At 41.2% G+C, this 11,503-nt stretch overlaps 1 protein-coding gene across 4 annotated transcripts; it reads left to right on the top strand.

Moving 5' to 3' along the window:
• The first annotated feature begins 4,321 nt into the window (after positions 1 to 4,321).
• CBR4 (carbonyl reductase 4) lies at positions 4,322 to 11,163 on the top strand. 4 transcript variants are annotated; one of them, XM_065694239.1, is made up of 6 exons: positions 4,322 to 4,489; positions 7,000 to 7,141; positions 7,688 to 7,805; positions 8,257 to 8,393; positions 9,021 to 9,155; positions 10,531 to 11,163. In XM_065694239.1, exons 2-6 carry the CDS (start codon positions 7,000 to 7,002, stop codon positions 10,707 to 10,709), a joined length of 711 nt encoding a protein of 236 aa, XP_065550311.1. In that variant the 5' UTR covers positions 4,322 to 4,489; the 3' UTR covers positions 10,710 to 11,163. The 4 variants fall into 4 exon arrangements, with proteins under 4 accessions (XP_065550311.1, XP_065550295.1, XP_065550302.1 ...); XM_065694223.1 differs by having other exon boundaries at positions 7,685 to 7,805; XM_065694230.1 differs by having other exon boundaries at positions 4,329 to 4,414; positions 7,685 to 7,805.
• Positions 11,164 to 11,503: the final 340 nt, after the last annotated feature.

Raw genomic sequence — 11,503 nt, 5'->3', positions numbered from 1 at the left:
TGGTGCATGACTTCTCACTAAAAACACCAGCAGTTCAGTGACAGTGCTAACTTAAACATGGGCCTCACACTAAAGTGTGAAATAATACTAGTAGTGGGAAAACCTGTTTAGCCAGGAGGATAAGAAAACATTAGGTAATCTGCCAAAGCCTCTGAGAGCTTTGTTTTGTTCTGTCTTGAGAGGGCTTTTTAGAGGCAAGACTTTTCAAAGGGGTACTGGGAATAAGCTTCTTAACAGCAAAAAGTTTGCCCACATGTTTATTGAAAAAGTATATCCACGTTATACAGACAACTTCAAGTTGGCATGAAAAGTTCACTCTTACAATGCAAGAACAAATGCAGCAGGGATTTTGAATTGCCTAGAAAAACAAAACAGAATGTACTGTCATAAAAAAAAATAAATATAAAAGTGTGGTCATTGGACACTTAAATATCTGAACTGGTGTGGCTGGGAAAAGTTTGCCAAGTTGCAAAATACTGGGAGGAGAGGGGAATATTCTTCTGTAATACAACTGGATGGTTGTTTTTTCCTCAGGAGTTCATCTCAGACTTTGTATCACTTGCCTAGAAGGCTGAGGTAGGTACAATGTGTGTGTGTGTATATATAGATACATATATATATAATTAGTTACTAGACCTGATTTTCCCCAATGCATATCCACAAATTCACTTCTGAAGAAAGGGGTGATTTAGGCTCGACAGGAACAGAGTCAGCAACTTCAGTGCTGAGCTGCCCAGGCAAACTAGAAAATTGTGAGGAGCCCTGATGATGTTCTTCTGTAGTTGAGAGGAGAGCTTGCCTAGAGGTGAAGAAGGAAATCTCTTAAACTGGCTTAATTCTGTTCAAAGTCTTTGACTACCGCATCCCAGATACATGCCCTCATCACCACACTCAACCAAGAGAGGTCATTTTTAATATGCCTGTTGAAAAGCAGAACAGTTTCTTGATTGAACTGTGGATTTTAATAGGTGCTTAATCCCCAGGTTCTTACATCTCTGGACAGTAATCATCTGGCTGCAGTGTCAAGTTTCTGTGTCTCACTTTAATTTTTTGTAGTTGTTTCCATAAACTGAAACCACTTCACACTGGTGGTTATGACAGTCTTGTTCGATTGTGAGAAACTGTAGTTAGTGACCACATTTCCAGTAAGATAGAAGATTTGAAAAAAGGTTTTCTTTTAACCAAGTGCTCCAGACAGCAGGCTTTTGTTTAAAATGGGACTGACCCATACATGCAGCCGGTTCTCCAGCTGCTTTGTCTCAGGCCTTACGCAAACCCATATAACATAGCAGGTATGCTTTCACAAGCAGTATAGGGATCAGCGCGAAAATGGTGCTGGACCTCTGAGTGGCATTACTCTTTCATGTGTGACTGACTCTTGGCGGAAATTTAAGAGACCACAGTTTTAGGCACCAATGTGGTTAATGATTAGCACCAAATTCCTTTGTAAATCTAGCCTCAAATCCAAAAGCCAAAGGAATTTGAAATAGCGGATACAGGGGATCTCAGTTACAGAAATGGCTAGTGGCCCCCGTTTTGTGATGTTATGCTTTGATTTGCATTTTCAGCTTTTAGATACATTAAACATCCTTTCCTGTTTGAGGATATTGTGGTTTTCCCCTGTTAATGGAGAAATATTTACTTGAAAGCAGTATCTCAGTTGTGCAGAAGAATGAAAACTCTCTTAGGAAGAGTGTTTTTAACTCCCGAATGCATTAGGCTTCAGGAAAGACAGCTGTATCATTTTGTGTATTATGAACAGGTTCCAAATGTGTGTATACGTCGTCACATAGAGCTGTACAAGAATTGTTAGCTTGTAATTTCACATTAAAGCAAAGGCAGGAATAATAATGGCCAGTATTGAACTAGCTGTTACAGCTCTGGACATGATGAATAGGGCAGTTCTATCAGATCAAGTTCATGTATTGGCTACTGTCCCCCAGAAAGGGGAGGTACTCAGTATGACACTGGTTTCTCTCTTGGGATCCACTAGCTCATCTTGCTTTAATGGGAAATCAGTGCGAATAAACTGGCTCAGATGAACTCTGCTTAGACCCTCTGATCTCATGATTTAACCAAGCATCTGGAAAAAAAAAGCTAATGTCACTTTGGCCAATGAATGAACAGACAGCTTGTTTTAAACATAAGGTAATTAACAAGATTCAAACAGAGTCTTGAAAAGAATATTTTACTTTGTCAACTCTAGAACAGTTTAAAAAAAAATACAGTGAAATTTGAGCTTACTCTGTGTCAGTGAAGTCCTAACCGTACAGCAACGACCAGCTTTTCTGTATCTTTCTTACCAGGATGGGTCAGCTCTCTGGATGGTCACAAATAGGTTACAGTCATTATTACTAACAAAATTTTCACAGTTACTCTCTCTGGAGTATCTGCATCTTCAGAAAGCATGTTGTATCACTGGGGGTAATTTTTTCCCTTCTGTGTTACTTTGCTTATGTGTATCACCCAAAGAAAAAGACATAATCTTCCCTTGTGAATCCTGTTCCTTAGCTATGCTAGAGAGCAAAAGTCTGAGTGAGAGACTATTCTGAGCCACAGCCTCAGCTCTCTATGCCTTCCCTTATTCAACTACTGAGACCTCCGGCTTTTCAGAATATGTCCTATTCTGAAATGCCATTGGGTCACAAAATCCCATTTACTCTTTTGAAAACAGAACCAGCTTGCAATATACATATAAATATACTTTCTAAAAGAAGCTAATTTTATATAACAGCTTTTCTGAAAGACTTTTTTTTTTTTCTTACAGATGTTCATCTGTTTAGCTATGTCTAAATCTCCTTTTCCTTCTGTATGTACATAATGATCCATGGAAAAAGAATCCTACATGAATACAGGTAATGTTATTAAACTTTCTACAGCTCCCCTGGAACCATTTATAATCTGAAATCCTGAATAGCAGCCTTCAAGCCTGAACTGTACAAGGTTAGGCTCCCACTGAGCTCACAGAAAGTTCAGTGTTATTTGACACTTGTTACTCTGTGGAACCTGCTAATAATAATTTCTCTCTCTCAGAAAACAAACAAAGGTAATTCAAAAGTGTACTCCCATACACAATTGTGATGGGGTTTACTATTATTCTAAGGTGAAAACTTACTCGGTGTGTGTGACTTGAGTCTGCAGAAACCCCTCCGGCTTATCATCAGACATAAATGTTAACAGTGTAACAGTTAAAACATAGCAGGTGTTTGCATTAGTTTAATTGCGTATCATGAAGCTTCTTTTGGAAATGGGAACTCACAGGTGTTTTGTATTTTGTGTTTATCTACCCTTTAAGTGTTTCTGATTTAACTCTACTGGTGTACTGATGCCTCACCCAAGATACAAGGGATTTGGGGGCAAGAAAATGTGAAAATTGGAGACAAAATCCTCATTCATCCATTTGTATGTGTCTACACATGGAACACCTCTTTGTACATGAAGGGGGAAACAAGGATGGGATAGAAAGTTTCAGTTCAGAGTAAGGCAGCTACTCTGTGCCCCATATAAATTCTGGCAATGAATGCTGGGGGTAGGCACGAAGTGTGGTACAAGTGGACAGTACAAATTAGACAGATGCTGCCAAGGTGTGCCTAGAAGTAAAACACAATTTAAAACTCATAGAATGGTTTGAGTTGGAAAGGATCTTAAAGCTCATCCAGTTCCAGCCCCCCTGCCACAGGCAGGGCCACCTTGCACTGGAACAGGTTGTTCCAAGCCCCATCCAACCTGGCGTTGAACGCTGCTAGGGATGGGGCAGCCACAGCTTCTCTGGGCACCCTGTGCCAGGGCCTCTCGACCACCACAGTAAAGGATTTATTCCTAATGTCTCATCTAAGGGTAAAACGAAAGCATAAGGCCTTGTCCCTGTGTGAGCTGTGAGGTGTACTCAGGGCCAAAGCCATGGCAGTGGGTTTGTCTGTGTCTCCCTCTCCAGAGTGTAAGACCAGCGTACCCGATGGAGTGAGGGTGCAGGACGGGGGCCACCACCTCCGGGCTCCTTCTGCAGCAGCTACGCGCAGCAGCGGCTTGCGCAAGCAGGTGGTTTCGGTACATCATTCCGTACACTTGTGCCGCCTGTGCCGAGTTCAGGCCGGAGCCGGCACCGGGACAGTGCAGACACGAAGCCCCTCACAAAGGCGCCGGCAAACTGAAACACGCCTAAACCCGTTTGTCCCTCAGCCTCCTGTGCCGCGCCGCGCCACCTTCCCGGCTGCGGGGCCGGCTCCCCGCCGCTTGGCGAAGGCCGGGGGGCGGCCACCACCCCCGGGCGCCCCGCCACCGGGGCACCGGCGCGGCGCACTGACTGCGCGTCCCGGCGTGCACCGCGGCGGGCGGGCGGGCGCGCTCCGCCTTGAGCCCGAGGGCCGGGACGCGCCCGGAGCGGGAGCCGCGCTGAGGCCGCGCAAACGCAGTGGTGGGCGCGCAGCCGCGGGGTGGCGGTGCTCGGGCGGGCGGGGAGGGCCAGGAGCGAGGCCTCGGGTCGGAGGAGGTTGGTGGGAGCCCGAGAAATGGGGGGCGGGCGGGAGGAAAGGGTCGGTGAGTGCCGAGGCCGCGGCGGTGCCCTGGAGGGGCAGTGTGGGCCGGGCTGAGGCGGCCAGCGGCGCGCAGGGGTGGGCGGCCCGGGCACGGGTCAAAGTGTTGTGAAAGGGCCGAAGAAGACAAAGGTGGTACAGGCTTTTGTGTGCTCTGTGAGGCGGCCGGGAAGAGCACGGTGCTCGGAGGGCGCTTGACTTTCTCCAGCTTCCTTTGACCGAGGAATATAATAGGGTCGTTACTGTGAGCGCAGTTTGTTTCTCCTAAGTCACAGCTCCAAAGAACCTGACTGGCTCCTCAGTGCGTAAACACACGTTGTGTAGTGCGGTGTTGGAAGCAGGCCTTACGCTCTGCCTGTGCACACCTGGTTAATGCACAAGGGACTTTCACTATCTTTTCTGAGAGTAGAATACATAAGGGTTTTTCCCTCCTCAAAGGGACCAGGAAGGGTGGAATGGCAGGTTTTAAAGAAGCTTTCTTCCCACAGGCAGCTTTTTGGGTCCTGTGTAGCTGAGCATGTTCAGAATTATTCAGGAAATACATATTTAGGTCTGTCAGCATTTATAAACAGCAGAAGATGGCTCACTTGACACTGGTTGTGGGTGGAGGAGTTAGACAAGATGACTCCCAGAGATCCCTCCTAATCTATATTATTCCGTGTTTCAAATAAAAATAAGAGAGTAGGTGTGCCCAGTGCTGGTATGAACAAAATATGAAGGAGGAAATCTTAATACAGCTTTGCTGCAATGAGTAGGCAAGAGCTTCCTAGAGCTGTTGTGGCAGTTCTGGAAAAGAAGAGCTCAGTTAGGATGGAGAAGGCAGACTGAGACATTGTTTCTAAGAAAAGAAACTGTCAGTAAAACAGGTTAGTTGATGTTGCCTTTAGTCTGCTGAGGCAGTAGGAGCTGTAGTTAGAGGGGTGCAAGCTCTCTTGCAGTTTAGCTACCTAGCGAAGACAAGCCAGAAGACTAGTCTTTTTGGTGAGGCAGTGGTTCCCATTTTTGTCACTAGGGAATTGTCTTCGCACAGGATATTTTTTTGTATGTGTTCTATCAAAGGACCACCACCTGAGATGCAGGTATTTAATCCTCTTCCTGCTCTTAGGAAGGAGATTTCAGTTTGCCATTGGAAGCAGACAAACACCTGTGCACTGTTACAAAGAAGGACCTTTCAGGTCCTGTCACAGGAGACCAAAATCATGCCATTGAATGAGCTGATGGTGCCCTTGTATGCTTAACACTCTGTGCTCTGCTGGTTATCACATATCAGAAAGGGTATAATAGGCCTAATTAAGGCAATGGGCAGGGTGGCAGTATTAAGAGCTTGAACAGTCTTTAGTGAGGTACAGAATGGCTTCCATATGTGAAAGAGTAACTAAATAGACCTGAAGGAGGACGTGAGGGGAGGATATAATACAGAAGAGTTAAGTTCTGGACAGTAAGGGGAAGAGATGAGAAATGCGTAGTATAATCAGCAAATTAAGAATGAAAGGAAGTACTTTCCCACAAATAATGAAACTCATTGCCTCAGGATGTTATGGAGACATAATTGGGGTCAAAAGGATTTATTCAAATGTATGGAAAAGAGATTCGTTACTAGTGCTTGGATTTTGCCTCTGGCTCCTCAGGAAATCCCAGAACAGCTGATTGGTTTCTATTGGTTGCAGAGTAAAAGATCATTCTACAGAAGTACTTTCTTCTTCCACTCCTTCCTAAACATCTAAGTGAGGTACTTCAGAATCCTTTCACATTTCAAAAAGCTTTTTTTTTTTGCTTTTTTTTTTTGCTTTTTTTCTTCAAAGGCAGAAACAAAAAAAAACCCTAGGGCTAGTGGTAAAACATTGTAGTATAACTTAGTATTAAATAATACAATATTATGTAAATTTGTGTAAATACAGTAGTATCAAGTCATGCTCTGTAATGTCTGCAGTGTGGATGTCCAGCACAGACACTTAGGGTGGAGTGAGACGTTGAGGCTAAATTACCTTAGTACAGTAATACTGTTTGCAAGAACAATACAATTACAACTTCTACGGGGCTTTAAATAAACTGCTGGATGATACATTATGGCCTTTAGATATAGAAATAATATTTTTCATCAATCTGTTAAGTTACTGTAATGCTAGTATTGGTGTCCCTGCTCATGGCAGGGTGGTTGGAACTAGATGATCTTTAAGGTCCCTTCCAACACAAACCAATCTATGATTCTATTGAAATAGTAGATTGCAGACATAATTTCGTTAGTAGTTCATAAATCATTAAGAATTAAATAGCATTTTATTTAGTTCAAGTATTTATTTTTTGGTGAATAGAACTTAACACATCAGTAATTCTGTAATCTTACAGAGTGCTACAAACTAGTAAAGGCCATAATGTTGACAAGAACAGTGGTTATTCCCTTGCTATACTGATACAGAATTCATGGTTTATTTGCAATAAATAAATAATTTGTGAATTATTTTTGCAGATGGGAAAGGTTTGTGCCATTTTTGGGGGATCCCGGGGAATAGGAAAAGCTGTCGCAGAATTACTGGCACAGAAAGGCTGCCACCTGGCGATTATTGGTCGAAATCTGGAAGTAGCCCAAGCTACTGCACGGAGTCTTGGTGGTACGTGTGCTGCTGCTTTGCAGTTATTTATTCACTGTTCGGTGCTCGGGTAAGTTGTAAAAGTCATAAGTCATTAAATAACCATCTTGGTTTAATGAGATGAGAAGGAAAATAAAGGCTGAGGAATTTGGAAGAAAAGCTGTACAGTTTTGTTCTCGCAATGTTCATTGGGAAAGTGAAGTATGTTGCCTGTTCTATCCGCAAGATTCAAATCGTGAGATGAAAGGAATTGTTCAAGGCCACAACAGGGAGGTGGTATGAATTGAGTCATCCTTGGCTTCTGACCAAGCCAGAACTGAGACCAGTCTGCTCATGCTGAACTTCTGATTTCAAAAGGCCAAAAGTTTGAAACAAGAAATTGTCACTTAACTAATAAATACTTAAAAATTGTCTGTATTTAATTCTCTGGAGATTAAATAGGTTCCTCAAGTTATAACTAGTTCAACATCTGTTTTTGCAATTGAATTGATAAGTTCTGGAAGAGGTTTAGGAGCAACATACCATCTTGTACTATTATTATGATGTGCCTTTCTTTCAATATAGCAGGGCATCTGGCAATCAAGTGTGATGTATCCAGTGAACAAGAAGTCCAAAATGCTTTTGAGGAGATGCAGAGGAATTTAGGTCCTGTTAACTACTTGGTTAATGCAGCCGGGATCAACAGGTTAGTTACTTGTTACAAGGTTATATGTAACTCTAGATGCTAGCTTCTTATTGTAAAGTGCTAAGGGCCTTTGCACGTACTGTGTTGTTAATGAGTACATCTGAAAACAGCATGAAGTGCTCACTAATGTTTTGTTCCTGATGACAGTAATGACATCTAAGATACAATTTTCACTGTAGTTCCTACATTCTGAGTTCCCCCTCAATTCTTCTTTCTTCCCCTTCTTCCCCCAAAGTAATCCAAAACAATGTTTGATACCTGTCTGCAAAGGAGGCTTTGTTACCAGAAGCACAGCTAGTTTTTTCTTACAGTGTCACAATTTTGAATGCTAGAATGTATAGAACCATATAAATCCCCATTGATACTCCATTCTTCAGTCATATTTTGAGTAAATGTGATCATTGGGGTTGCATAGTGGGTTCTTTCTGTGTTTCTTTTGTCTGTTTGTCAGGGATGGTTTGTTACTGAGAACCAAGACTGAAGATATGGTAGCCCAGATTCACACTAACCTTTTGGGAACAATGTTGACATGCAAAGCTGCTGTAAAAAACATGATTCAGCAACAGGGAGGTGCTATTGTCAATATAGGTAAGTTCCTTATCTAACTGAGTGGAATTCTATGAACTAGTTTTCTAGGAAGGCTTAGGAGGTGTAACATATTGAAATGCCACTTGTTGCAATTGACTTATTTTCTTTGTAATTAGACATTCTGTATTTAACATTTCTTTATGAATGCTTATTCTTTTGTGTAATTTCAGCAACTTCTAAATGTAAAACCATCTTGTTTCAGTAATAAATGCCTCAGAGATTACATTTTATTGAAAGAAAAAAAATGTTACCATTCTTTGCCATCTCTTTTGGTAGCTAAATCTACCACCTGCTAGTCAGTAGCTAAGAGTCAGATAGGTACAGTTGGTTTCTTTATGTTTTTTTTTTTTTTCTCCTGTGCAAGGATATTTTTTAGGAAGCATTTCATCTTCCTCTCCTGGTGCCTGTTTGTCAGCATAAGATATATGGATTCCACAAAAATCACAGATAATTGAGGGATTTGCTTATCCCAGCAGTAGGCTATAAAGTACATTTAGTAATATACTTTTAATTCCTTTTCCTGTAATCTCATTTTCCCTTCCAAATATAAAACTAAAACTAAAATTATGAAGCTAGTACGAGATTTCAAATTAGTCATTTAATCTTCTCTTTGATGTTTATTTCTAGGCAGTGTTGTAGGACTTAAAGGCAACTCTGGTCAAAGTGTATATAGTGCTACCAAAGCAGGACTAGTTGGATTTTCACGATCCCTTGCTAAAGAAGTAGCGAAAAAGCAAATTCGAGTCAATGTGGTTGCTCCAGGTAAGTTTTGGGGGATTCCTACATCCTTGACTGTTTCCTTGCATCAAGACTGCTGGATATTTGCTGTACTCTGAAAGCAGCTTAAGACAGATCACTATTATTTTTATCAACTTTTGAAAATAAATGTTTTTAATGCTTTTTATAAGTTTAAATTATAATAGATTCTTTTACAAAACCCTCAGTCTTTTTAAGGGAGCACTGAGAAATTTGGAAGAGTGTCTACCTGTTCCTCTGTCCGTTATTACACAATAAATGTCTTTTCTTTTTTCTTTGTTCCTCCTTCAAAACCTGCCATCCTTGCCAATGGAAGGATTAGAACCAATTATAGACAACTGCCTTCATCTCCTGCTAAAGAATGCTTATACGTTATTAGAGAAACATGAAAGACCACGAGAAGCTGGCATGAAAGCATCCCTGTCTCTCCCTGTAGTGAAAGGAGAGAGCCTGGAAAGAAAGTTCTGTGAGGACAAGGCTGTGGTTTCACAAGATGATCTAGTCAAAGCAAGCTGCCACCCATAAGGAAAACCTTTTCTGTCTTTTCTGACTTTTTCCACTCACAGCTGTGTATTCTGCTGCTTGCCTTGTGCTACCTATGATGCCTTTCAGACCGCTACATAAACCAGGTTAGCTTGTGTACTAGGCAGGAATAATACTCTTCATTGTTCAGTGAGTTGAGCAGCTCAGTGAAGGGTCCAGAGCCATCATAAAGGGGCAGAGTTGTGCAGTGGAAAGCAAAATGGAGACTTTACCTTCTTGGTGGCAGCTAGAAAGCAGGTGAAATCAGCTCTTTATGTAGCTGCCGCTTACATGAAGAGAAGTGCAGCAGATGGAAAACTGAATCTCAGGTAACTGAAAATTTAAAGGACAGAAATGTGCTTTTAAAATGTCAAGAAATATTCTTCAAATGAGTGCTATAACAGAAATTATTCAAATGCTGTTGTAAGTTCTAAAATGTAACACTTGGAAGCTGTAGGGCTTTTTTTTTTTTTTTCCCAGAGATTCCATACTTGTTTGAGAATGTTTTGGTGAAATGAGTGTGTTTTATCTTTCAGAAAAGTGATACTAAGTATGGGCTTGGGATCCAGTTTTGGTTACCCATTTTTAAACAAAACAAAAAAACCAAACCCCAAACCCAAAAGGCTTTTATAGATCTGTGTTTTTGATTATTACATCAGTGCTCCCAAAACCAGAAAGCATTTTAATAGTTAGGTAAGAAAACTGGTCTTAGCCGTAAAATGATGTGGATTGACTTTGAAGAATGGTAGCTGGTGCTGAATCCTGATAGTAGATTTCACTTTGGAGCATTCTGGGGAAAATCCACTGAAGAATTTTAGTTGAAGGTTACGTAACTCTTCAAATATCTCTCCTCTCGTAGGCTTTATTCGCACAGAGATGACTGCTCATTTGGAAGAAGATCAGTTGAAGCAAGCAATTCTCCTTGGAAGATTTGGAGAGCCTCGTGAAGTTGCACAAGCTGTTGTCTTTCTTCTAGAGACTCCTTATGTTACAGGGAGTATTCTAGTTGTAGATGGGGGCTTGCAGCTTATGACTTAAATACTACCTTCAATAAGTACTGACTTTGGTAATATATGTATATATATTGATTAAAGGGAGAGGGGTGAAAATTAGTTGAAGATTGATGTATGCAATTGACTTGCCATTACTTAGCCGGAAGAGAAATTCAGCAGTGTTAAAGTCCAGCGTGTATATTCAGCTACCTGAAAGAGTTCATTTGGTATTACGAAGTCCGCGTGTGTGATAAAAGGAGAGCCTGGAAGGAAAGTTCTGTGAGGACAAGGCTGTGATTTCACAAGGCAATTGTTTATGTAACGATTTGAAAAAATCTGGTTTTGCTATGGTGATAGTTTTAAGTAACATGCTGATATTTTTTAAAGCACTGTATTTTCAAGAAGTCATGTTCTGAATTTGGGATAAAGTGGAGATTTTATTCAAATTATCATGTTACACTAAAGTTAATAAAGTGTGGAGGCATGTTTCTTGGTTGGCACGTATGATTGCATGAAGTTTTTAATGTAGGGCAAAGACTGCAAATGGCATAATTTTTTATTCTTTTCAGCTAGTTCCTACGAAGTTTCCCTTGGGTTTTTGTTTGTTTGTAGCTAACACTACAAAGCCATGAGCTTCTGGTTCTTAAGCATACCTGAATTGCCTTTAGGACATTCAATTATATGCAATATGCTTTTATAAAGACAAAACCTGCTCAGTTCCTTTCTTGAATGTATGTACAGCACTCAATCCAGTAGCACTTGTGTGTGTGTGTGTATATGTTGAAGGACTGTTGCTTGGTTATTGGCGTTGCTGATTTCTGTAATATTCTGAGTTTAATC

This window comes from Lathamus discolor, chromosome 1 (genome assembly GCF_037157495.1).
Source record: "Lathamus discolor isolate bLatDis1 chromosome 1, bLatDis1.hap1, whole genome shotgun sequence".
Lineage (NCBI taxonomy): Eukaryota > Metazoa > Chordata > Aves > Psittaciformes > Psittacidae > Lathamus > Lathamus discolor.
Note: the sequence above shows the minus strand (reverse complement) of the source record. Positions and strands in the feature narration are given on the sequence as shown.